The 27,572-nt window shown below is 38.9% G+C and overlaps 2 protein-coding genes across 4 annotated transcripts in view; one reads left to right on the top strand and one right to left on the bottom strand.

The window, feature by feature from the left end:
* Positions 1 to 13,539, bottom strand: part of cxxc5a (CXXC finger protein 5a) — a 42,530-nt gene extending 28,991 nt beyond the window's left edge. Inside the window, exon 1 of one of the 3 annotated variants that reach the window (XM_069146458.1) lies at positions 13,425 to 13,539. The gene's annotated coding sequence lies outside the window, so the exon portion shown is untranslated. The remainder of the gene's footprint in view (positions 1 to 13,424) is intronic. The other 2 variants (XM_069146457.1, XM_069146459.1) reach the window with 2 other exon arrangements.
* Positions 656 to 27,445, top strand: ppp3ca (protein phosphatase 3, catalytic subunit, alpha isozyme). Its single transcript, XM_069146455.1, has 14 exons — positions 656 to 1,050; positions 6,283 to 6,483; positions 10,143 to 10,267; positions 10,376 to 10,487; positions 11,118 to 11,263; positions 11,353 to 11,492; positions 18,600 to 18,677; positions 18,794 to 18,888; positions 20,552 to 20,677; positions 20,817 to 20,897; positions 21,776 to 21,860; positions 22,064 to 22,161; positions 23,308 to 23,358; positions 24,516 to 27,445. The coding sequence occupies exons 1-14, from the start codon at positions 996 to 998 to the stop codon at positions 24,692 to 24,694; spliced, it is 1,572 nt and encodes a 523-aa protein (XP_069002556.1). The 5' UTR covers positions 656 to 995; the 3' UTR covers positions 24,695 to 27,445.
* Positions 27,446 to 27,572: the final 127 nt, after the last annotated feature.

Genomic DNA, 27,572 nt, shown 5'->3' on the forward strand with positions numbered 1-27,572 from the left:
CATAATAGGATTTTAAATCGTCATTAATAGCCTAGTTGTCAATTCATATCTAGCCTACAAATTTTATTTTTCTCAAGTGGAAATAATTTGTGAACACTGGACCACTATTCAGACTGAGATTAAATTAAGTAAATTCATGTAAATTCTTTTTTTGTTTGTTTGTTTCACTATTATTTTGACGTGAGCAAAGTGTGATCATCAGGAAAAAGTATTGACATTTTGTTCTGTTGCACAAAACAAAATGTCATCGTTACATTTATAAATTGCTCAAATTGAAATATTTTTCTAGAAACACATGCGGTAGATTGGCTGCTTGAGGAGCTCAGTTTGCATCAAACCTGATGGTTTGTCGCCACCAAGTGAAATTTCTCGGCCAACATTGCAATAATCAATCCAGCCGCCTCAGATGTTGACGTGCACGTGTGCGCGGGGAGTGGGAGGGGGGGGGGGCAATCAAAACGAAACCTCTGTAATTGTTCTGAATGTCAAACATCTTCAAATCGCGGTGTCCATTTACGCTCTTATCGTCGGGCGTAACAAAATTTCGAGAATACCGAAACATGGCGCGTCCTGCGTGCGTGGGGGCAACCCCGTCTCGGCCTCCATCTGATGGCAGCATCAGGCAGTCCCGTGAAACATTTGCGTGGGAGTTCCCTTCACCGCCATGTCGGGATAGTGCACATCTCCCCCTCTCTCTCCCTCCCTCTCCTCTCTCTCGCTCTCTCCCTCCCTCCCTCCCTCCCTCTCTCTCTCTCCGCGCATCCTCCCCCACATTAACAGCTTAGCACAGCAGAAGCAGCTCCTACAGCATCCAGCAGCCAGCATCCATCCCTGCCTGGGGAGCAGCAGTCCTACCCGGCGCAGCACCGACGCACGGAGGGGGGCGCATCATCTGAGTGATGCCACAGCATCAGTCGCATTTCGACAAGAAATACTGAGAGCAGATCCGAAAGGAGGAGAGAAAAACGCTTCAGCCTCGAAGACAGCAACTGCCCATGAAGATGTCTAACGCTGACATCGTCTTAAACGCCACCGATCGGGTGGTGAAATGTAAGTTAACCTACATTTCCCGTATGGTTGTGGCTGTATTACGTAACATCTCAAGTGTTTAGCTCCTTGCGGTTTTGGCGGATCCTGGCCCTTTATTATCATGTCGTGCATTTAATGGTGTGTATGCGGCCATCAAGTTGTGCTCACGGTGATGGTTGTGGGCAACTGGAGCTTTGATGTTGATAAACAATCCGGTTTTCTTTGCTGCACAGCCCCCACGAAGAACGAGTACAAAGCAGCAGCAGCAGTGCACCGGGGAGATACGGAATATATATTTTTAATTGTACCAATTTATTCATGTTTTAATCTGGTCTGATACGATTTGACTGTATCTTGGCTTTTGCTCCAGAAGGCACGAGAAGAGAGAGAGAGAGGGGAAGAGGAGGAGGGGGAGGAGGAGGAGGGGGAGGAGGGGGGGGGGGGGAGGAGGAGGAGGAGAAAACAGCTGAATAGCCGAGCTTGTGGTGGAAGCTGGGGCAGTGATGCAGCAGGATTTCGTGGGCTTTGAAGGGGCCAGCAGAAGAGGAAGAGGGCATGGAATTGACATTTAATGGGGTATATTTTACCAGGAGTGAGTCAGGTTTTAATTTGATTAGAAGAGGGACTATAAGGAATTCCACAAGCTGAGTCAGTAGATGGATCGATGTGGCATGATGAAGTGCTTCACAGTTGACATAACTCACTTATAGCTCTGCTCGTTTTGACCATGAATCAGCTCACTGTGCCTGAATTATATCCACATTTAGTATATTATCATAATGGCCGAGCAGCTCAGTCAGCATTAACAACTTTGTCCTTTAGGCTCCAGAGTTGTAGAAACATGGAGTAATCTGCACTGTGAGATACTCTTATGTGACAATGACTGCAGGCACAGCAAATGTACTGTATATGGAAGCTGTTACAGATGAATAAGCTTTACTTGATAATTGTACGGATGGGTCTGTACCATCAGAAAGGAGCTATGTTATAAGAATATCAGCCAGGTTCTTCCTGAGCACCCCTAACAATCTTTTTCCCACTCGTTTTTAGTGGAGCACTTCAGCAGTGTGATATAACAGACTGGGGACATGTGAACAGTTTCCTTTCTACAAACTGCATTTTAAATTGTTAAACACATACTGCTGCCACATTTCACTGCACTGTCTCCGTACTGTAAGACATTAAATTGTGCAAACTAATTGCTGCAATGTTTGTCATTTGTCAGCCATTAACGAAAGTAATTCAATCAAAAAGTCCACCTGGGATGACAGTGTTAATGGTGGGTGTATGTTTTAGCAAGAACTAATAACCAATACAAAACTGATGTGGTTATTTCTTGGCAAAGCTTTGCTGACATGCAGGGGTTCAAACATATGTCAAACAGCAGGTTTATATCAGCAAAAGCAACACAGCCAAGAATTCTGACTCAGTTCTTTGCTTTTGTAACATGGTCATGTAACAAGGAGGTTCAGGAGTTTGAAATGCTCAAAGTAGTTTCACTTTTGTTGTTTATGAAAGTCTCAGGCTAGAAACCTTGTTAAAGAGCCTCTCTTGTGGCTTTGAATATCCATTAATTTGGCCCGTCTGGCTATTGAAAATGGATTATAACCCTCCAAATTTATGCTGATAACGTCGAGTAGTGCTTGACAGACATGTGGATATTCCTTTTGTCACTTTTATCTGCTCTCCTATTCCTGTATTCTACTTTGAAAAAGTAGAGAAAGCCGAGTATTTAAAAAAAAAAAAAAAAAAAATGTCATCCCAAAAGAGAAGTGAAAAAAATAGACTGAATCATGCATCCATCAGATGATCAAAGGCAGCTATCAAGACAGTGGCGATTTTGATGCTGAGACTGACATTTCCTGCAGTTATTATTGTGTGTGGTTCTTGTTGCCAACTACCAAGCACTGACACTACAAGCTACTCCAAGTTATTTTTATCGCTGCGAACAGAGCTCTAACTTCCTCACCGGTTCCCTTTTCTTTCACTTTTTTAACCTGACAGAGCACATCTGAAGAGATACAGTAACTGCTGGCCTGTGCACTTTGTTTTCCCACACCACTGTCACCACTGTGATCTGAGCCATATTGACATCAGTTACTTCAGATATGGGGGCCTGTCTTACTTTGACCTGAGCCATAATATGTCAGCGTAAAACTCAACAGGCCTTCCTTCCCTAGCAAACATGCAAATTGGTTCCAACTACACTTATATTGACATTAATAACTTACTAATAGCCATGATGTCGCAATAGTTAGCTCTAAACATGAACATCAGGCTGGAGGTGCATACAGTAGCAGCTGAAATATCACACAAACCAGGTCACAGCAGAGGAGGTGTGGAGGAAAAAGGAAGACTTGTTTGGCATAACATTACAAGCCTGACCCTTGGGTCTGTGTTTGTTAACTAGATCTCTCATAAATGCACACTGTCCACTTAGTTGTTTCCCTGCTTGAATGCAGGGTTGTTAACTAGCAACATAAACCTACACTATTTTTTGAACTCAAAGAGTAAAAACTCTTGTTTTAGAAAATGTTCTTCGGCATAAAAACGTATCGAGTCTCAACCTCGTACATTAAATTTGACGCGTCTACTGTATGAGCATATTCAACTCAGTATTTATGCGAACCTCCAATGCAAATTGCAGTTTTCCGTGGCGGTACTGGCTGTACTTTAACAGTCATCTGCTGCTGCTGTTGCCCGGCAACATACAGTATTTCATAGTTCAACTCTGCTTGGGTGCTGAGCAGAAGTCAGCTTTTCATCTCTCCACAGTACATCTACATGAGTGGGCTCGTATATCTGTGTCAACATTTGTGTATTTCTGTAAAAACGTGTTGTTGAAGATCATTTGTTTAGAATCTGGGTTGTGGTTGTTTTTCTTTATTTCTTTGTTGCCAGTGGGCTCAATCCATTGCAGCTCCATTCTGCCTAAAAATGCTGAGTGTAATGTCCTCTTCAAAGCAGCCACATGTGGCTCATTTCACTTCATTAGACGGTTAAAATTGTGCCAACAATTTGAAGTTTAAAATCGGCTAAAACAACAGTTCCAGAGGGATTCAGGCTCCTGCATCACATTTATCTTTTTTGGAAAGTAAATTACAGCAGCTACACTGATGCATTTCAACACAGCTTAGTTTTCATCCCTTTCCATCTCTTAGATATACTACATTTGCTTTTTTGTATTTGGCAAATTGAAGACACTTTTCAATCAGCATTGCTATACCTCACGGGCTCATTCACGTCCTCTCTATTCTGCCTGTGCTGAATTTGTACTCGCTGGTAAAGTGTCAAAGCACACATCGCCATCACAGATACACACTGCGCACTGTGAAAAATGTTAGTGCCATTAAATACACTCGCTGGGGCTTGCCTCATTATCCCAGGAGCAGCGAGTTTGAGATTTCTCTAGTCAAGCATTCATTATTAAAGAGCATGTTGATCATGTTCAGTTTAAGCCTGAGCTTTGAGACTCCTCCTTTGTCTTCTCTTCATTTGGCGCTGCTGAGTGACCCTGTTTGCGATGCACAAATCTGGCAAGCATACCCTCAACTCCTGAATATTCGACTGCCGACGGCTTGTGTTATGTGTACATATGTATGCTCGTGTCTGGCTTTTCTAATGAATTCTGCAGCTGGTCTTCATTTAGACTTATTTTTTTCCTTCCATGTGAATTATTTACAGCTCAGACACTTAGAAAGAGTTTTCTATGTTAAGCCAGATGATCTGTAGATTAACATCAACACACGGACCCTGACAGCTCATAGTCACAGCACACAGAGATCAGCACCAGATCTAATAAATAACCTTTGCTGCCGCTGAAGTAATGATCTGTGGTTGGATTTCACAGTTTCACAGGCTGTCTGTTGGGTAGGTGACTGGTGCATTTTAATGGCCACAGGCTTTAGCAATCCAGGGAGAGTGCTGGATGAATCGAGTGCTTAGATGTTTTATCCAGCACTCAGAAAATACTTAACAAGTAACCACACATCTGTACAGGAAGAACTGTTATTAAATGACAGTTATTTTGTGTGACAACCTATTTTAGTTAGTTATACATATTCAAACTCCAGACAATACCAGCAGGGATAAGAGTATTCTCTATTTGCATCATTACACACTGTTTAATAAGTAATAATGCTACTTTAGCATCAGTCATTTAAAGCTGATGGATAGATAGATAGATGGATGGATGGATGGATGGACGGATGGATAGACAGATAGACAGATACAAATAATGACACAGATCAGCCCAGTGTCTCATCAAAGCTTATAATAAACCAGTTTGTCCACTAGAAGATACCGTTTCAGTGACACATGTCGCCTGGCCTATGCGTGAAAATTATGTATGACCATTAAAGGAGGTTGTGTAATAGTGTACAAAGACTGATGAGGAGGAGGTCGGGGGTGAATGGATGGAACAAACAAGGACACCGGTATTCAAGTCAGTCCGAAAGCCAAAGTCAAATTGCATTACATTTAAGTAACGTATTTATTTACATAATGTACATTTGTACATTATGTAAATAAAAACGTTACTAAATAGTAACAGCCTTGACATTACATATTTTAACCCAAGTCCTGATTTTGCCCTAATCCTAACTAAGTGGTTTTGTTGCCTAACTGTTCACACCAAGGAGAGGCAGAATGTGACACTGAGTATCCTCCAATGGACTGATGGATGTATCACATGCTTTGGAGTGATACCAGGCTGTACTAACACATAGAAATATAACACTTTCGAAAACACTGAAAAATAAATGCAGTAATTGGCATCTCTAAAGATACAAAAATAACAACCAAATACTAATTTGTAAATACAAAACATCTGTGGAGACCATTGGTGTCGGACATGTATTCTGAATAATTTAATTATAATTCCTGTTTAATTTAAAGTTAGAAATGGCGTCTCACTTTATTCTCTCTCTCTCTCTCCATTTTAAGCAAAACCATTTTTAGAAAAATGGTTTTCATGCCAAAGATGCACATATACTGTCAACAAAGATGGACGCAGCAGCACCACAATATTGCCTGCAGACACAATATGGATGGAGTTTTCTCAAATAACATTTCTGCATGATTTCCTTGATGATATGTTGTCTGTTTCATTCTTGAGTGCTGCTTGCCATATTATCTCGACGCTGTGGCCAAAAACAGTCACAAATTGTTTTCTTGGTGGCATTAACAGTAGCCATAGTTACTGTGATATCCCCTGTGCTTAAATGTCATCACATGCCTGTGCTCTGTCCTCAGCTGTCCCCTTCCCCTTGAGCCACCGCCTTACAATGAAGGAAGTGTTTGACTGTGAAGGGAAACCTCGCGTGGATCTCCTGAAGGCCCACCTCACCAAGGAGGGCCGTGTGGAGGAGGCCGTCGCACTTCGAATCATCAATGAGGGAGCAGCTATCCTGCGTCAGGAGAAAACTATACTAGACATCGAGGCACCAGTCACAGGTAACAAACCTCTTAGAGACATTTACCTGCCACTTTTTGTTAACGCTGGCTCAGTTTCATTTAGTGTCCCAGTAAACCGTGAAAATGAGCCAGCGTGCACGATACCAGGATCCCTGGAGATAGCTCAGGTAAGTGGAAAGCAGCCATTTCTGAGGTTTCTGATGACAAAACAAAATTTCTGCTCAGATAAATGCAGATAATATGATGTACAACTAGAATTTGATCATCCGAGATATATGCCAGCCTCAGAACTGAAACAGGGATGTTGTGTTTAAATCATGTGTCTTCACCACTTCGCCACAAAATTGTCCTTTTGGCTGGTGTGGTTTGCTAGATATCATTTCTATGTTCCCAGGTCCTACGTTCCAATGATTTATATGGCACCTAATGGGAACATGACAAGTGGTCCTATATTTCTCCTGCTCTACACATGTGGTCTCCCAGAGTCCAACTATATACTCCCAGGGTCATATGTTCCCAAGGCCCTATGTCACCAAGCTCTCTATAGCGCATAATATTAGGAACATGAAAAAGACCAGCTCTACATTAACTTCATATGCCCTGGGGAGTTTAGGGTTATTTTGTCAAAATAATAAAAGGGATATTTGAGGGCTACACTTATGACACTTTCCGTATAATCAACTTCTTCAGCTTGAGACCTTTGATTTAAGACATTTCCCTGTCTTTCCCTATGTTTCCTGTCTGTACCTTGACTCTCACTATCAAAAATAATGGCAAAATGGCAAAACATTATTGAAAGATTTTTTTTTTTTAATATTCTTTCTTCTATGTTTGGATCACCTCAGAGTGGGGGATAGTCTTGCTGAGGTCTATAGGAAGACTAGTGGAAGATCTTACTTTGTAGAAAGTCTAAGGTCCTGAAAAGCTAAATTGCTGTTGGTTCTGAAACTTGGGCATCATTTTGGCAATACTTTGAAAAAAAGTAAAATATCCTGGAAGTAGTTGAGACGCACACCATGAAGCTGCAACCAGACTCTTCTAAATTCCAGCTGGAGACCTTTGGTGCATGGTGAACTCTTTTCTCCTTTGTTCCACGTCTGGGTCTCAACTGTCGCTACCTAATAACTACAAAGATAACTAATTAAAAAATACAGAATATATGAATGAGATGAGTATACTCTAGTATCAAAAGAGTATAGAGTTTAGATTGAGTACTGAAACTCTTATTTTGTTAAAAGATTTTTTTTTTTCCAATATTTTAAAATCCAAATAAATACTTTGTACTGTGGACTTTTGATTTTGGTGCATGGAAAGGTTTTTCTCTCTTCCTTTAAGCATCAGAATCACAAACAGTGTAACATTAAATATACATGTAATGATGCATATTATTGGCCTCCCATCAGCTTAATAGTCATAATTGAAATTGAGTACAATATTTAGTCAAAATAGAGATGACAAATAGATGAAATTCACATTGACTTGAGGAGAAATCTCCTTATGTTGACTGACATCAGGAAAATGGAGGCTTTATGTATCAATCATGAAATATGGATGATGAAGGGAGTATTGCGTACGGGGGTTCGTACATTAGTTGTATATTGTTGTGAGCGCGAGTGGTGTTTCAATGTCTCTGTAGCTGTATGTGAATCTTTCCCCGCATGCGTGTGTTTGTGTATGTGCTTGTATGTATGTGCGCATGTGTGCGTTTGATTGCTTTAGTCACACAAGCAGTCTCCCACTCACATTGCTCTAAGCTTTGAGTGGGCGAAGGCCACTGTGGAGCTGATAGGGGAGACGGAAAAGCGAGAGGAGATGGAGGATGAGTAGGAGAGAAGGAGACAGAGAAAGATGATAATGAAAAATTTAAGGCAGCGAGGAAATGAGATGTAGGTTTGCACTCGAGAGCCATAGTGTTCACTACAAAAAAAAGTATATATCTCCCCGGGGGCTTAGATTTCTCTTTTTGAGGTGAGCCCTTCTCATTTCACACAAGCAGAAGACAGAGACCTTTCAGACCACAGAAAGAGCTCCCTCGACCTGAGGACGGGAGAATTTACACCATTATAATCTCAAATCCAAGTGCTCAAAGTGTAGTTCCTCTATCATGTGTGCGTTTGCATACTGGCTACATAGCTATAACTGTAAGTTAAACACATATTAATGCTCCTGCAGTTTGTAGGAATATTATTTTCATAAACTCTCCTCTACCCCTCTGCTAACTGTTTGAGTTAATCTTTTTTCTACTTGACACAATTTACAACAGTTAGTGATAATATATTTAATTAACCTTGCCTGCGTCCTCTACTGGAGGAGTTTCACAGAAGAAAACTGTACGCAGTGGTTACACTAACCCAGAGTGATGATGAAGAAATGTGTAAATGCAAGCAACACATTTTTAAACTTGCTTACAATATGCTCCGTTTTCTTTCTGTTTATAGCAGAGTGTGCCATTGTTTACTGTTATATAACATCTATATTTCATTGTACACATATTTTTCATTATTAATGATAGCCCACTGTAAGGTTACAGCTTTGTTTATTTTACACCTGGCTGTTTTCCTATTGCTCATAGCTTCAGTTTTTTGTGATTATAGTCTGGAAACTGTGTTCACTTTAAGGTTCGCTCAGCTACTCCGAAAGGTGGACAACCAGCAGCCAGTGAGGGTTCGATGACGTTGAAGTCATGAGTTGGTTTCTAAATGTAGTTCCAACAATTGTGTTGGTGGTGTCAGAGCTTAATGAAGCGATACAAACAGTTGCACTAGCAACTATTGAGGAATTGAAGCCGGAGCAAAAACAGTGCTCCTTGTATCCTTCATTTTACTTTACAAACTTTGCGATGGTCATTTACAAGGTATTGCACTCCGCTCACATTGGGGGAGTGTCTCCAGTTTGGTGAGTTTTGGTGTGTAACATATGTCATATGCTGATGAGTTAAAAGGCTGCTCCAGTAGTTTCAAAATGAATCTGAGGTCTACGCCCAGTAGGATGCAATGACTGGAAACAATCTCCAATAGAGCGTGGCCAGTCCCAAATATTCAAGCAGAGAATTTGGTTGTGGTAATACCAGGCTACTTAATTGTTGCAACAGGTATCATTACAACAAACAGAAATCAAATACAACTTGTCACAACTGTCAAGATACAGATATAAAGACAAACCTGTGCATCTCCACACAGTTGCCCCGCCTGCCTATCCGCCTATCTGTCTATATATAAAGCTAGCCAGAATTAGAAGATACACACCTCTGGTACAAAGTGTACTTCTCGGTACAGCCATAAGATCCTGTCAGAATATCTCGTCTTCTGTCCTCAAACCTTCACGACTGGTAAATAACATGAGTGGATCTCCTGCAGGCGTTACATATCGACACAAACCCTCACATCATGTCTGTCATGTGAAAAGACTCCAGGAGAAAAACATCCTAGTTTCCTGCTCATTCACAACTGTATCTAACTGTTTTTGAGTGGGTTTCACGAGCAACAGCAGGTTTGAGAGTTTTATTTGTTTTATCTGTTTCACTTAAAAGTTTCATGAAAAAAGGACTGAAAAAGTAAGTGTGATTTTTTTTTTTCTCTCATCAAACGTGAAAAAGTTTGATGTGCACACGCACATGCAAAGAACAAAGATTAGGACCAAGAAATTCAATGAGATTTTTGTGATTCCGCAACATCTGCTGTCCTTTGGTTGTTTTTCAGTCTGTGGGGACATCCATGGGCAATTCTTTGATCTTATGAAGCTGTTTGAAGTGGGAGGATCACCAGCCACAACACGCTACCTGTTCCTCGGGGACTACGTTGACCGTGGCTACTTCAGTATTGAGGTAAATCCAGGGGAATATCTTGAAGCATCCCATGAGGAACACAAACTGCATAAATCGTCATATGTTGAAATGCAACATAAGTAACTATTTGTTTGTTTGTTTTGACAGTGTGTTTTATACCTTTGGTCGCTGAAAAACCTCTATCCAAAGACACTATTTTTACTTCGTGGAAATCATGAATGTAGACATTTGACAGAATATTTCACCTTCAAACAAGAATGTAAGTACCTCTTAGTGTTTAACTTATTCTTTTTATTTATTTTTTTCTCTCTCCCTGTCTTACAAATGTTGTTTAGAGCCTGGAGCACTGTTGGTAGATATGAACCTGCTTGATGGCTGTCATGTTAATTCTCTATGATGGAACAAAAGGAAAAAGAATTGTCTGTAAACAACCAAAAATATAGAGTAGGAAAACACATGCAAAGCAATGTAGACAGCACTTACTCACAAATGCACACGCATGCATGAGCAAATTATGTATGTTATTTTTTTCAAATGAAAATAAGTACATGAAATGCCTGCAGCAAACAGCCATTGAAAATGACCCTCATTGAGTTAATACAACTGTATGACCTCACCTATAGAACTGTATTTACATGAGCCTATTAAATATTTTTATTAGATTTTTTATTTCTTACATTTTTGCACATTACCTTTTTGCATAAGCCACAAAATATCTTTTGTATTGTTGTTTGGTTCAATACAAAAGGTGACGAAAACAAACAAAACAGGATGTTATATAATATGAAAACACATTTGTCCAAAGAAAGAGTTTTGTACTATTTTACGTCACTATCATTGTATAGCTCAGTGCGCTGATTCAGCTGATTACGTTTCTGTCTCCTGTCAGGTAAAATCAAGTACTCAGAGCAGGTGTATGACTCATGTATGGATTCGTTTGACTGCCTTCCCCTGGCTGCACTCATGAACCAGCAGTTTCTGTGTGTCCACGGTGGACTCTCACCGGAAATACACACCTTAGATGACATTAAAAAGGTAACAACCCACAGCCTCAGCGCTACCAGATTGCACTCTACATTGCTTTTATATATGTCTGACATATACGTCTCCTTCCTTATGTTAAGTTGGATCGGTTCAAGGAGCCGCCAGCGTTTGGGCCCATGTGTGACCTGCTGTGGTCCGACCCTCTGGAAGACTTTGGCAATGAGAAAACCCAGGAATATTTCAGCCACAACACAGTGCGAGGCTGTTCCTACTTCTACAGGTGAGCTGTTTCTTTTCCTACCTGCAGCAACGTCTGCTGTTTGGTCTGGATTATTCCAACATTTTATCCACACTTACATGTAGTAGAAACTTAAATACTTGCACAGCTTTGTCTCAGTAATCTGAAACTTTATGTTTAGGATATCTTGCTTTGCGAATAATCACCAACATAAATTTCATATACTGCACTGATTGCATTAGGTTGAACAATTGTGGCTCATTGCAGGTCGGTATTTGCACTTTAGTTAAAAAAAAAAAGAAAACGGAAAGGCTGCGTTTCGCTCTGTGAATCCCTCCACAATAAACCCTGGCTGATATAAATAGAGTAAACTTTAAAAACTACCGGCTGGTTATCATTTGATTCTGTTCCACACCCTTTAAAATTAGACAGTGTGTTTAAGAAAGGGAATGACATGAATACACCCAAAGTTATCAGTGCTGATGAGATTTCATTTAATCTTACCAGAGAATTGAGGGCAAAATTTGACTGTTCCATAGAAGCAAATGAACTCTTAATATCAAAAATAGATGTTAAGATTCAGAATTATTAATAGATATCAAACATTTGTTGATACCTGAGCCAAACTAAAAATAACAAAATCAAATAGAGGCGCACTTAACAAGGAGACTGAATGATTCAGTGAATGAATGGTAAACATATTTTTAAAGCTTGTAGATTTTGTTTGTGTCTATGAGTAAACAGGTTATATTGCCTTGTGGTTAACATGGTTGATACGAGTTTGTCTTTTTGACTTAGAGAACAGATTGTTACAGAAAAAAGATTGGCTGGCTAAACCTGGAGTCAAATGAAAATAGAGGCAGTGAGAGGATGGTAGAAACCATAATGGCGAGGCAGATTGGGAACAGGTTTGTTAAACAACTATTTAACCTCTGTGACGGAGCATGTAAAAGAAGAAGGAGAATAGCGCTGTCCTAGTAATGTTGCGAGATGGAAGCGAGCTGTGGAGGTAGGTGGTGGTGAGGAGAAGAGATTAGGTGGCAGTTATGGTGAGAGTTTTCTTAATGAAGGTTCAGAACAGTACAGAGCCCTGCGTGGGAGTTGTAACTCGGCTCAAATCACAAAAGTCAGGAAGACTCATTCCTCCACTGAAGAGGAAATGACATTCTGGACAGTGCGTGCAGGATAATTGCTGTTCAAAGTCACATTATAACCCGACTGTAATTGTCATTTCTGTGCACGTGCAAGCACATGCAGGAGTGTCAAAGGTGTCCTTTGTTATGACTCATATCAGATAAAATAATTTCCCTGCAGCGTTTTGGGCTTTTGAGATTCACCCTAAAACCATCTTGACAGTTTAGCCTCTTAACTTCCACTGAGCATATTTTATTTTACAGTACTGCTGCTCTTTTCTCAAAATCAGCTTCTTTTTTTTTTTAAATGTAAATTTTGTTCAAATATCTTTATAATTCAAGATCATGGTTCCTGTTTCAGAAATCAGCTTGCAAAGACATAACGCTAGAAATTTTTCTGCTTTTATATTTTTCTAAATTGCCTTATTTGTGTGCTATAAATGCCCCCTCAGGATAGGACTACTTGAATATCTGTTATAACTTTACGGCTGTAAACGCAAAAAAATTTGATATAATGAAGTTCTTTCATTCAGCAGGTTTCAAATATCTGACAATTGATATTATTATCAAACCGAGACAAAGTAAAGTCAGGGATGAATGTTCAGTGGAGCTTTAAAATACTGAGTTAAAAGCAAACAAAATGCAGAAAAAACTGATGAAGACATACAGAAGCCAGTAAAGTGTCTTAAATTCCCCTTTCACGGCTGTTAAATGGTCAGCGACTGCTATTCACAGTGAGGTAGGAGCTCAGTGAGGATTATTCTGTAGATGTGTGGAGGATGCTGCTATAATAGTCATCTATCTCCCCGTGGCTTTGTTCTGCCTTCACTCTCAAACTTACCTCTCCATCATTATGACTCTTGCCAACTATACAGTACGAGCGCAGCACAGAGAACCACATTCTCCTGGGATCTTTGGGAAATGCAAGAAAATCTCCATCTGAAACAGAAGTAGATAGAGCAGGGTGAGAAAAAGGTGGTACATTAACAATATATATATTAACAAAATGTAACGTGGTCATAAGATTTCAATCTTCTAACCTTGTTGTAATACATAGAAACATAGAAACACACACACACACACACACACACACACACACACACACACACACACACACACACACACACACACACTATTGGGTAGCATTATTTGACTTTTTCACAAGCAGCCTTAAAATTGCCTGTTTCTTGAAGCTTGAGGCAAAAAAAAAATTATTAATTGGAAACTGACAATCTAGTGCTTTTTTTTTTTCATGCATGCCATGCCAAAATTATTTTTAAATCCACTCCTGTTTTTTTGATTTATTGATGAAATTACTACTCATAAAACATTCAAAATAAATCCTGATAAAAAAGTTGTTGTATATGTATTTTAAACAGCACATCACATGTATAATTCATGTGGAGTCACAGCACAGCTGCAGGCTTATCCTTTTCATTAACTAATGTAGTAATGTTGTATTTTTCTAATATAAGGGTCTGTATTAAATCTATCAACACATACAGTAGTATCATCTACACTACATCTAAACTTTTGTTATATTAGTTTGTGAACAGCCATTATGAGGCCTTGAGTCTGGATTTTGGCCGTCACCATCTTTCTTGTTCGGAGCAGTTTGGAGGGAGAAGTGATCATATTTGGTCAATCTAGGGAGGAGCGAGCTGTATATCTGACTAGATCTAATTGGAAACTTGAAGACACTACGCCCCGCCCACCTATAGCAGAAACCTGACCAAACTATAGGCCTGTCAATCAAACAGACACGCCCCCAGAAATAAAAACATTTTTTTAGGCCTGATATCTAATTAGTGACGGGATTATTTTCAGGTGTACTGACAGAAAACGAATAAGGAGTGACTTTAGCTAACAACACCATGATAACGTGTAGAAAAAAAAATCCTTGACTATATTTTATGAGATAAGTTGAATGGGAGTCTATGGAGCCAGAGCCATTTTGGAGCCATCCTCTAGTGGCCCTGAGTGGTATTGCACTTTATTGTACTTCTGCATTGGCCTAATTTTTCCGACCCGGAAGCTACGTCCACTTTTATGTACAGTCTACGGTACTACTACAGTAGCAAAGCTCGAACTAAACAAGTCTAAGTTCTTTTGCAGTGATTGGAAAAGTGTGATTCTGCTTAGGCATTAGGAATACAGTTATGCAGCGACATTACCTTTTATATTCGGGGGGAAAATGAATCTGTCAGAAAGGTGGACATCGCGTCCACCCTTCTGACAGATGGATAGGTGAAAGAAAAAACTTCTCAATTTCACGGTCACAACACAACACTTCCATCTCTCTCTGTCTCTTTCGCTCACTTGTCAGATTCCTCGCTTTCTCTCTCACTGACTCGCAGGCTCACTGACACATTATCGTGTGTTTTCACAAAGAGGAGAGAAGGAAAGTGAGCTGCAGGCCAGCATCGTGTGTGTGCCGTGTTCTCTCGCGCAGTAATCGATAGATAACGTCGGAACGGACGAAGAATAAATTAGTACATTAGTGTATGTTGGGTTCTTGTGTTATTACATGACATAGATTGTGAAACCAAAAAGAATACTGCTTACAGCGATGACAAACTTAATCGTTAGTAAGTGCGATTTTAAAACTGTCGTATCTCTAAGGTAGAAATGCATTGAAGATGTGTTTTTAATAGAAACAGTTATATAACCAGCATTTTGCGGTGCTGTTAGGGTGCACTGTCAGCCACAGAGGAAAGTGTTACAACATATTCATGTTAGTGTGTAACACAGCTATTCTTGTAATTTATATACTCGCCACCGAAGGAACGTTAGCCATGTGACCTAGATAAATGGGGAGGATGGCACAGTTACGCCAGGTGCTCAGGGCACAGCAGTCTCCTTGTTTTTCTTCCGGCACAAACCTTTGAGCACTTAAATATTTTAAACGCCACTGAAAGTTTGATGGGTCCGAGGATGGCAGAGACTGTAAGGAAGTGGAGGAAGAGAGAGGATTGTTGCTGGGGAGGATTTACTGTGTGTTGTTTTGGGTCTGGGAAAAAAAAAAAATCAAAGAGTTGAAGCAATTATGTTTAAGTGTTTAATCATTTAAATCATTTTTCAAAAAAAATAAAAATATTTTATGCTTCCTAAGGTTGCAGGTTTTCTGAAGTTTATCACTGTGAATTGAATATGTCAGCTATAAGAACTGTTCTTTATAGAGCTTCTTCTGCTTGGAATTTCTCAATATCAAAAACATCAAAACTGGATTTTCTTACAAAAAGTCAATAAAACAAAATCTGATGAATTGCTGTATATGAACTTTTGATTGCTGTTTTTGTTTTTGTTTTAAATCTTTGGTTTTAGTTTAGGTTAATATTGTTTTTAATGTCATGCAGGGTCATTATGTACTTAATTTCTGAGTTTTTGTTATATTCTTTTCTGTTTTATTGATGTAGTGTTGATTTTTATTTGTTGGTTTATTGTTTTTGTGTGGACCTCTAAAACTAGTGACCACTTTGTGGAAGAGAGAACTAAAAGCATAATGACCAAATCAAAAAATGGCAGATTAATTTATAACAAAAATACAAACAAAATAATTAGTTGCAGTCTAAAATGTGACATTTTAATAGGATTTAATGAAAGAAGGTAAATGGTGGGGGGTAATGATTGTTAATCTAAGTTCACATTGTCTTCTGGGCGTTATTAGATGTGCTAATCGGTTACTCATTGAATTTTGGGTTTTCACTGTGTCAGTCTTTGAAATTGGATTGCTCAATGTGGTGTCTGAATTTATAAATATAGTGAGTATTGATCACTGCAAACAGTAATTAGCAGATTGAGATCTGTTGGTGAACATACAGTACAATTAACTTTATCAATAAATTAAGATAGTTTATTTAAAACCAATCAAGTAAACTTTTGAAAACAACATAATTCTTTAACAGGTTGGTACTTGCGACTGATGGTTTAAAGAAAAGTTTCAGGTCTGGAATACGTGAGAGGGAATAAATAAAGGACTCACAAAGGACTTTGAACCTATGAACTGTAGGGAAATGACAGAGTGAGGTGATGTTGGATTGTGGATTTTAGAGGAGCAAAGGAAATTTTAATCCATTATCTTTTTTTATAACCAAGGAGAGACAGTTTGAGGGGATAATGCAATTTCTGAATGACACAACACAACCTTCCGGGTATTACATAACAACTGTGGTGAGAGCTGTAAATGGTACCCTGCAGTGGTCGGCAGCTGGAAGTGTCCCAATTCTCATCATCTGTCCCTCCTGTGTGACACAAGTCTAATGTTTTCTGTTTTCTTTTTTTGTTTCCTGTGGAAATAAATTGTATTCCTAAATCTGTTCCATTTCTGATCCCTAGCCATCTAAGTCTAGTCTGAACTGTCACACAGGAAGTCATGTGTGGTTTTTTTTTTTTATCATCGTTCTCTACGGGACAGCTCATTGTCCATCTGGCCTGAAAAACATAGAGGACAACTGTGGCATGCAGCCAGTGCAGGAATAACCACATCACCATTTAATTAGTCATTGGGAAATGATTCCATTATGGGCAGCACAAGAACAGTTGTGTTGCAGTTAAATTAGTGACTGAGTCGGTGATACTGTCTTCAGTAACAGACTGCCAGATGATGTTCATTTGCACTTACAGCTTCTTTTTTTCTTTTTTTATAGATGGAGCCCCTTTAAAATGTGACCGGTCATTTCAGAAAATGGAAGTTAGAACTTCCATTTTAGAATAAAAAGAGCGAAATAGTTAGATTTGAACACATACTGTGATGAGCCAAATATGCCTAATAGGCTGTTGGTCCTTCATGACCTGCTAAAACAGTTCTGACTTACTTCACATTAGCTCTGAGGACGTCCTTTTTGGTGCCAACATGTTACAATGAGTCCAATAACACCTTTACACCTGTCCAAATCTCTGCATCCAACAAGTTGACTAAAATAACTGACTGTTCACTTACCAGCTAATATATTCTACTCGTGAGGTTTAACATGTTGGGTTTCAGACACAAAGAACTCATGGATACAAAAAATAACACACAAAAATCCAGTAATTTGTCGACAGTTAGCTAATGCTACCACAATATGAGGGCTGGAGCCTTCAAAAACACACAAGAATTAGTGCTGCAAAATCATTGGAAGACTCAAAACAAGTGCAACAATTTAGTTTCTCAATACTCACACTGTCTTTATATTTCATAAACATAAACAGCATGAAAGAATTGTTCTGTTTGTGCCAATTAACAACCAAAAGAAAACTACTGCATGCAGTTTCTGGACACAGGTCCATGGCTGTAGCATAAAAGGATATATCAGCAGTCATTCCCACATCACCCAGCAGAGACAGATACTTGTTAAAGTGAATCAGAAATTTTATAATGGGCAGTAAACCACTTAATAAGAGTCACTGTGTTCTTCAAATGAATGGAGCAGTGCAATTTAACAGTGAAATAACTAATTTATTACTCTAAAAAGTCGTCCTGAGGTAACATAATCAAACAACTTACGAAAGCACGTGTTGTTTCTAGCAGTCAAAAAAATGGGTGGAGCACCGACAGCTTGAATAGTGTCTTATTGCAAAGGGTGCACTATGCAGATGCTTTACGCCATGTGTGAATGTTGCAGCGCGCTCGGTTGTCTGCCTGAGCTAACTTGCTGGCTTCATTTCCTCTCAGGCACATTTCCTGTTAGGTTAGCGCTGCGGAGCACGAAGCTCTGACTGCCGCTCACCCGGTCAGCTTGTTTTTCACTGCAACAGGTAGCTGTTGGGTGGGTTTTTCACTGCCTTGCATCACCCTCAGCAAGGCCTTCATAAATACATTTATGAGTGACAAATCTGTGTTGTTTTATTTTCTGGGGAGTGGAAGTGTATATGAAATTAATAACCTGCAGTTTGAATAATGTTCTGTTGTTCTAAAATGAAAAAAAAAAAAAATGTCAAAGAAATAATAAGATTTTACTTTTACTTTCATACTCTGATATTTTACAGTCAATTTTCAAGGATGTTTCTAAACCCACTTTTGATTCACTCTTTCTAGTTATCCAGCTGTTTGTGAGTTCCTACAGAGCAATAACCTATTATCAATCATCCGAGCGCACGAAGCACAAGATGCTGGGTATGTTATATCACTGCAACGCACCCACCTAAACAAAAATAAATACTTATTTGCATATGTAAGAACAAGCTCTGCTTTTTATTGTCTCTCTCTACCTCCACCTGGCCACCCTGAAGCTACCGGATGTACCGTAAAAGTCAGACCACTGGGTTCCCATCCCTCATTACCATCTTCTCAGCGCCAAACTACCTGGATGTTTACAACAACAAAGGTCAGAAAATCTCTCCATCTCATCTGTTCAACGATATACCCGACTTTGTTTCAGTTGGCAGTGCCTTCTGTAGTACTTGTGTTTGTTGCTTGTGTTTTTACTCAATAATAGTGATTGTTTGTTTTTTTATCACAGGAATATGCCTGAATTATAGTAAGCTATGTAAAATGAACAAGCTCCTGTGTTAAAATGTATTATTGCCATCTAGCATTTAATTTTTATGGCTAAAAGGCATAAGGTTTACTGTTAAATTAAATGTTACACCAGTCAACAGTAAAGCCTGTGAAAGAGAGGTGCCTCAATTCCAACGCCTGCACCCCTGACCTTTTAACTACATCTGGGTCACATTACATGAAAACAGCTGGTTGATGGACAAACACAATGGAGCTGTACATCACTAAAGGGACATTTCAGAGCCCTTAAATAGTGGCCCTACATCTGATCAAACGACTGCTTTGGGCTCCTCTGACTTATATGTTGAAAAAGGTTTTTAACAGCGCTGGAGTCCATGGGTTAATGTGACTGCATTTAGCTGTGAGCAGGGATAAGAATGCATCAGGGAGCCCCCGTTTGTTTGTGTTCTCAGATCTGTGTCTTGGTTGCCATAGGCTATGGGAGATGGGGAGCGTGGGAGGGACTGTCGGCATTGCTGACTATCTCCATGTGGCTTTATCCCTCTTGATGTAACAGTGTCAGCAGTCACTGGCCTCAGCTGGGCCATCTAGTGGCTGAATATCTATTTTTGTTTTCTGCTTGTGCTTCTGCTGAAAGAATATTAAACAGGCTAACATCCCTGAACATGAATATATTTGAAGAAAGCATATATGAAACACGGCTGTGCATACGCATATGGCGGTAAACAACTTAAAGCTCCTGCACTGTGCACAGTATAAAACAAAATGATTTTGTCTTGTAAAGACATATCGTAACAAACATCAAAATCTACCAAACATTTCTTACATAATAACTTTGCACTAGACTGTTACCTAAAGATTCATGTTAATGTATGTAAATGTCGCTGCAGTAGTGGGTCCTATAAATCCTATAGATTATTTTCAAAAGATACACAATAGAAATCAAAGAAGGCACTAATTATTTGCTTGAACTATAAATCTTTTTGGACTGTTAGAGTGTTAGTTAAGGTTTGTTAAGTTTGCTTTCTTTTGATAATTTTAATCATAAGTGCCCGCTGTATTTTTCAGTTGTCATACGTTATTCAATCCTGGATTTGTATGTGTCTTTGTGCCAATAAAGGACTCATAAATTGCATCCCTAGCTCTTGTTATGACATATATAGGGGTTGTGTCTGTATATAATGCATCACTTGTAAGAATTATTTTTATCTTAAAAAAAAGTTTAAAATCATTTCAACCTCATTGTTCACATCATGATGCCTTAATGGGTCAAGCAGCAACAAGACAGATTCACTCTGGCGACCGCATAAAGCAATTATATCCTATAAAATAGATGAACTTACAATTGTTTTAACAATTTAAACAGAGATATCCTAAATTAAATGATGATTTGTACTAAATAACTACTTTCTGAATGTTTGTTAAAAAAACATAAATGTAATGTTAATGTGGTGTACAATTAATCTATTAGGCCATAAGATTCTGTGAGAATTAAAGGAAAGTCACTTTTTCTTCTGCTTCTTCAACAGCTGCTGTACTGAAATATGAAAATAACGTCATGAACATCCGACAGTTCAACTGCTCACCCCATCCCTACTGGCTGCCCAACTTCATGGATGTCTTCACCTGGTCTCTGCCGTTTGTTGGAGAAAAGGGTATCACGTATTATTTTTATTTTTTTATTTTTCCTGAACAAAGTCTTTTGATGTCTGTCAGGTGCTTTTGATACGACGCCAAATGCTATATGATTACTCGATAACTTTTCCTCTTTCGTACATGTTATTTCTTCCGCAGTCACAGAAATGCTGGTTAATGTGCTGAGCATCTGCTCTGATGATGAACTCATGATGAATGATGAAGATGAGATTTTTGATGGTGAGAAGTCTTGTAATAATAAGCAAACATGATTCGATAATTCATTAATTATATTACTCATTAGTGCACTGTGGGTTCAGTTCACACTCTATACATTAAACTAGATCTCAAAATGAAGACTGCAGACACATCTGAACTGCTGAGAGAAAACAACCCTGCAACACTCATTTCAAACCTGGAAGATTTCATTTCACTACTGGTCCTTCAACAGGGTGATTTACATAATGTGTAGAAAACAGAGCTTTTGTATACTCCATAAGAAGGTTGGCTAAACAATGACAGCATACTCCTCCCACATCTGAACTCTTCACGCTGAGGATTTTGGGTTCCCTTCTTTTCTTGTGACAAATTTGTTTGGAATTTGGCTAATTTCTCTCTGCGACAGCCAAGGTACATTTACATATGTTTTTATGATTTAAATACTGCCTCAATTTCAGTTCCAATAAATGCAGTGAATTGTCACTTGATTTAAACAAGTAAAGCTAAAACAGTAGCTTATAGTTTATCATTTTTAAACATACCATAAAATAACATACTAAGACAACATTTGTTATGTCAGGGAGGCCAATAAATATTTTCTAATTCACTACATGTACTGTAGGCTATGATGGCAGAATCTATAGTATAAGGTCACATGAGCATCCAGTGTACTGTAATTACAATAACAAATACATTATAATGGCCTAGACGAAGTATTTATTGCAATATATCACATATCAGTCCTATGCAGATATTCTAAAGTGCATATACAAATAGTATGTACACAGACATACAGTATACTGTACATATAGATGTTTTAATTGCCCTAGACCCTACAAACATAAAGCTTATGACAGCATATGTTATATCTGAGAAGCCTGTCGTATTTTTTTTTGCAGCCAATGCAGCTGCAGCACGCAAGGAGGTGATCAGGAACAAGATCCGTGCTATTGGAAAAATGGCCAAAATGTTCTCAGTTCTCAGGTAGGCTTTTTGTTTTCTGAGTGTGAATGTAGGTATGATTATATTTCAAATTAAGACGGGTGTAAAGAGTTTATGAGTGTGCTTACTATATGTACAGTATATCTACCACTGTCGGTCTGGGGGCATAAAGTTTATTTTCTCTGGTTTGGTCAGGGTTCAGCAACATTTTCTGACCTGTTTGCCTCTGTCTGTCTTTCCTGCAGAGAGGAGAGTGAAAATGTGTTGACGCTTAAGGGCCTGACGCCCACTGGCATGCTGCCAAGCGGGGTTCTCTCTGGAGGCAGACAGACACTGCAGAGTGGTGAGCAAAAGGCTCTGGCTAAGCCTTTTCTCTATCATTTACTGCCTCTTTTTTTTTATGTTTCTTTTTTTTTCATCACCATTCTGAACCCCACCATTGCTCTTATCTCTCTCTTTCTTATTTTTTTTCTGTACCTTAAATAAAGAGTAGCCAGCAGGCATTGCTTTAGCCTCTTAACAATGCTCTTATCGCGTTCAGGCTATGGAGAATACCTCAATGTTACAGACCAAATCGAAACAGTTTTTCAGTCTTTATGTGTACAGTATCAAATTAAAGCAGTTACATAACAATGTAAGACCTGCATCACGTTATTTAAAAAAAAAAACTTACCGCTACTGTCCAACATGCCAACATGTCCTCAAACCAAAACAACAAGATTTGTCTTGTTTTCAATTACTCCCAAAATTACACGTTTAAGCTGTAGACCGTATATAAAAATGTATGTACATAAACATCGGTCGTCTTAACCCTCTTCAACAATCGACCAGTGTTGTCGTTTTCTGGTGCGGTCAAACTACATTGATCAAATTATAGAACCAGACAAAGACGGAGGTCCCTTCGATATTTGTGTCTTTACTGTAATCGCAATAAGTTTTAAACAAAACTTAAAGCTACTTTACAATTCTATTTATCCATGGGTGGCAAACAGAAAAACTAATTTACATCAACATAGCCTTATCAGTTTAGCAATCCAATATATTGGCGGACATTTAGCTCGTGACAAATACAGAAACAAAACAACAAACAAATCAAATCCCATTACTCACTTATTGCACATACCATGCTACTTGTCTTCTTTATAAGCCAAGATTTAAAAATAAAAAGAGAAAAAGAAGTATAGTGCAATAGTTGAAGGCCAGTACAAGTAATTTCCTTCCTCTTACCTAAAATGTGTCTCTCACCCTCATCCTACGACTCTTTCCATCTCCATCTCCGTCACGCTCTTTCTATGTGGATCTATCTTATTTCTCACATGAATTTATTTCTCTCAGACTTTAACGCATGGCACTCTTCTGACTTCATCTGCATTGCCAATGAACATGTATATTTCGTCCGGCCTAACACAAGCTGCCTTTTTTGCCGGGGCTGCATTTAACATTTGCATGGCTTTATCAGAAGTAACCTGCTCCCCTCCTCCTCCCTCAGCCACCATTGAAGCTATTGAAGCCATCGAGCCGACTGATGAGGACGGAGAAGGTAAAGATGTTGCTCCGCCTACCACCCCTCTCAATAGTTTGTCACAGTCTCATGCCATAGAGGCCACCTGCCACTGACAAGTTCATGCACACAACAACTCAGACAATAACAACTCATATCACTCTTGATGCTAGTATGGCTGGCACTTTACTTTGCAGTAGCATACGTCAAATCCAAATGGTTATTTGTAAAGGTCACCTTACATGCAGGGAAATATTTGAAGGAATGGCTTTCTAATGGCTGCCTGACTGGTAAAGAGGAAAAACATCTCAAAACTGGCAGTACTTGCAGGGTGGGAAGCCCTATGAGGAATCGTGCTCTTGTAACTGTTGAGTCAACGCACATGCAGAGGGCGGAGGGAACTGGGAAGATAACATGCACACTTTAATGTAGCTCTCACCAGTGTCCACTGCCTACACTAAAACAGAGAGGCCCAGCAATGACTGCAGCATAGATTTGGATAAAAAACTGGGAGGGAAACTGAGCAGTAGGGGAAATGCAAAATAAAAAAAATAAAAACCTTTTTAAAGTATCGAGAAATGATGAGTTAAAACACTGCAAAGACAAGTGCTGCAAGGAAATGCATGACTAAAGCACATTGTTTTGGGTTTGGCTTGTAAATGGCCTCCATCTGGCTCTAAAAAGTGTTGCATGCACACGAACAAGAAACAGAGCAGAGTGTCAACATGAAATACAGTACGCATCCTGAAGCCTGAGCTCCTGCGGTAATAGTCACTCACTAACCAAGAAGCTGCAGTAAGAGACAGGAGATTACAGCACTCAACAATTTACTGCATATGTACATCTTATTTGAAGTAAGTCGCAGGATAAAAGCAGATAGATTTTGTATTGATTGTTTAGAGATATGTTTGGTCTTTTCACAATAAGGGTAAGTTCACTGAGTCTCGGTCGGTTGCCTTTTTTTCCGCATACATGTTTTGAATATTTTAGAAAAGAAAAGAAAAAGGAAAAGACAAATTTCTTCCCAATTAAGACTTACATGCAGAACTTCTGTGTTTTGGGTTTTAATGCCTGGTAAGTACCAAAAGCATTTGATATTTTAGGGGAAATACACAACTTGAGAGTTTTTGGGGAATATTCTGAGATTGTGCCTTTACATTGCGATCCTGATTCCTTTATATGTTTGCTCTTTTCAGCTGTCCGTGGGTTCTCCCCCCAGCACAAGATCACCAGCTTCGCGGAGGCCAAGGGCCTGGACCGCATCAACGAGCGCATGCCACCTCGCAAGGATGGGGTGAACCACGTGGATCACTCCATGGGGAAGATGAATATGTCGGAAGCAAACGGCACAGAAGACAACAGCAACATCCAGTGATGTGCTGTCTGAGCCTCAGAACCGTGCCGCTGTTACGCTGTGCAGCAAGACTTTGCTAAATCGGGAATTCAAGGCCTCAGAACATAGAAATAGAACAGGCCCACAGATAGAACATGAAATCTGCAGCAAATCTAAAACGGGCGAAAAAGGTCATTTATTTCATGACGGTATGTCATTGCACAGTTGGGGGAGGGGGGAGCTTGGTTCACAGCAAGGGATAAGGAGAGGCCAGCAGGCTGCAGCTTGACTGAAAAAAGTGTGTTTGAAAGTTGTGTCTGCCTGTTGTTCCCTTTATCAATTCAATTACAGACTGAATTGTAGGGGGGTTGTGTTGTTTTGAGTGCTGACACACATCTGCTCCTTCATTACAGGGCCTGGCAGAAGACATAATTGCAGTATCCATGCCACACAAATCATTGTACTGTTTTATAAAGTGTTTATTATGAATCACTCACTAATTCACTTCATGAGGAAAACAATCTTGTTTACGTACATGTTTTGCTCGTATTAAATCACACCACTTTGTGAAAAAGGAAGCAAAAAAGCTAAATGTGTACCTCATAAAACTTGCAGCTCAATCTTACCGATGGACTTAAATTTATTGATTTACCTTGTAGTAAGATGCTGTCAACCTGCAAAGGAAAGAAGGCAGGGTGCTCATGTGTGCTCATAACTCTGGCCTAAAACCACTGCTGTCTGAGATCAACCTCCACCATGGATATGTCTCAATAATCTCCCCCCAATACTGCTCCTTTTCCTCATCTTCCTCATTGTCAGTCATCTCCCAGCAAGATACAACTTGGAGGGGATGAGGGAAGAATGGAAGGGGATGAAAAGGGCATTTGGGGAAATTTCCTTCCACTGCATACTGTAGATACCACAGCATCACATTAAACACCAAGATTTAACATCTGATAATGTCACACTACCCGACATGAAGATGCAAGTTCATCAACATATGCAGTTCAATTTTAAAGGTTATATTTCTATCAAGAACATCCTCGAAGTTGTTTACTTCCGCTTCACTAATCGTTTCAGCATTTCACATTAGAGAAGCATGCCGTTTGATTAAGCTTTACCTCACATGACAATAAAATTTAAAAAAATGAATCACTCACTTGAGCATCCTCTGCTAAAGGAGTCTTGACATCATGGGTTTCTCATCTCTTCATTGCTGTGACTGGCAACAAAGCTGCATTCACACCAGTTTCTGGATCACAGAGAGGAAGAAAAGAAGGGACTTTGAATTTTGAGACATACCCTGCTATCAAGACACTACCTGATTATTTCTCACCTGACTGTTGCTCAAGAGAAAGCAAAGGAACTTGTGCCGTCACTAAAGTTATACATTAGCGCCCTTTCAGTTTTTGCACTTTCTGCTGCGCTGCAAATTCAATGAGATTTCATTCCTAAGAGCTACACGAAGTACTATATCAGAGTGCGAAGGAAATTCTACAAATTTGTGTGTTCATGAAATTCACATATCTTTTCTTGACAGAGTATTTATCAACCACACACACCATTGTGTCATTTAGAGTACGTTGGAAATTTGTGTGATTTGATGATTGAATTCGGACTAGATTATTATTATTAAATGGGAAGAAATGTGTTTTCATTTTCACTAAATTTGATTTAAAGTTGTCAGAAATCAATCCACCAATATTGGTTCTAAATATGTTATGCTGAAATGTTGAAATGCAGTGGATAAACAGGCTGGGATTAACTTCACTGACAGGTGCACACTGTGATCCAAATAAAATCAGTTCCCATGCTTGTTTAAAAACGCTTATTATAACGTACAGTTTATTGGTATATCATACGGCCAAGTTATACTGAAGGATGCTTTTTGACAGATAGAAGATGAAAAAAAAAATAGGATAATAATCTAGGCAGCAGGGCCCCAACCACAAGTGACACCATAAATTTCTAGAATTTCCTTTCATACATGAATATTTTTTCTACTTTATACTCCATCTTTCTATTTAATGATGAAGGTAAGGGAATTAAAGATGGACAAAAAGTGATTTTTACCACAGCATCTATGGTATGGAACGCATCAATGCATGCAAATAAGTTCCTAATTGTTACGTGAGATTATAATTGTGATAGTTGTGTTTCAAATAGTAAACTTGAATTATTTTATTTTTTAATTATATTTGTAGTTTTATTTGTCTTGTTTTATAACTTTTATAAATAGGCTTCCTTTGATTGTTTTGGTCCATTTTTTTCATTCTGTTATTTATTGCTACTGCTTTTAATTTTATATTGATTTCTTGTATGCAGAGATGCCCTTTTAGGGTGTGAAGCCTTGTGTTATATATTTTTCTTCTGTTGTACTGATGTACAGACAATGTTCAATAGTGTGAATGAATATAATCTCAGTGAAAAGCAACTTTCAGGCTGCCAAAGCATGATAGCATGGTTTTCAGATGTAAATGAATTGGACACAGAAAAATCATGTGCCACACGTACATTTAACAGGAAACATTGTACTCTGGTTATATTTACTGCTGATATTATTATTGTTACAATTTAGCTTATGGTTATTTTCCTTCCTCCGTTGCTGGTTCTCGTATGGTCTACATGCCTATTTTAACAAACAAATATAATGGATTTTATCTTGCAACATTTTTTATTATCTATGGAAATATGTTTTGGCATTTGACTTCATAAATAATACACACATTGTAAGCATGCCCTATGGGACAAATCACATTTTTTTACTCTTGAATAAAATATGCATGAACAAAGTGTGTGGTATTTCTAACTCATTGCTGGGAGCATTAATGCTAATTTTAACTTTGACTCATATTTACATCCAGATACGCCTACAGACCCTAAAAAAAAAAAAAAAAAATGCCTTGCATGTAGCTACAAT

The sequence above is a fragment of the Embiotoca jacksoni genome, unplaced genomic scaffold (genome assembly GCF_022577435.1).
Source record: "Embiotoca jacksoni isolate LCO1_2020_lvr unplaced genomic scaffold, fEmbJac1.0.p SCAF_13, whole genome shotgun sequence".
In the NCBI taxonomy this organism is placed as follows: domain Eukaryota; kingdom Metazoa; phylum Chordata; class Actinopteri; family Embiotocidae; genus Embiotoca; species Embiotoca jacksoni.

What these genes read in the sequence shown, in the direction of transcription:
- ppp3ca (XM_069146455.1), top strand. Translation starts at nt 996, where the DNA reads ATGAAGATGTCTAACGCTGACATCGTCTTAAACGCCACCGATCGGGTG. An exon ending in CCTTAGATGACATTAAAAAG is followed by an intron (nt 11,264 to 11,352) that starts GTAACAACCCAC and finishes CCTTATGTTAAG; the next exon opens with TTGGATCGGTTCAAGGAGCC. An exon ending in AAAATGTTCTCAGTTCTCAG is followed by an intron (nt 21,861 to 22,063) that starts GTAGGCTTTTTG and finishes TCTTTCCTGCAG; the next exon opens with AGAGGAGAGTGAAAATGTGT.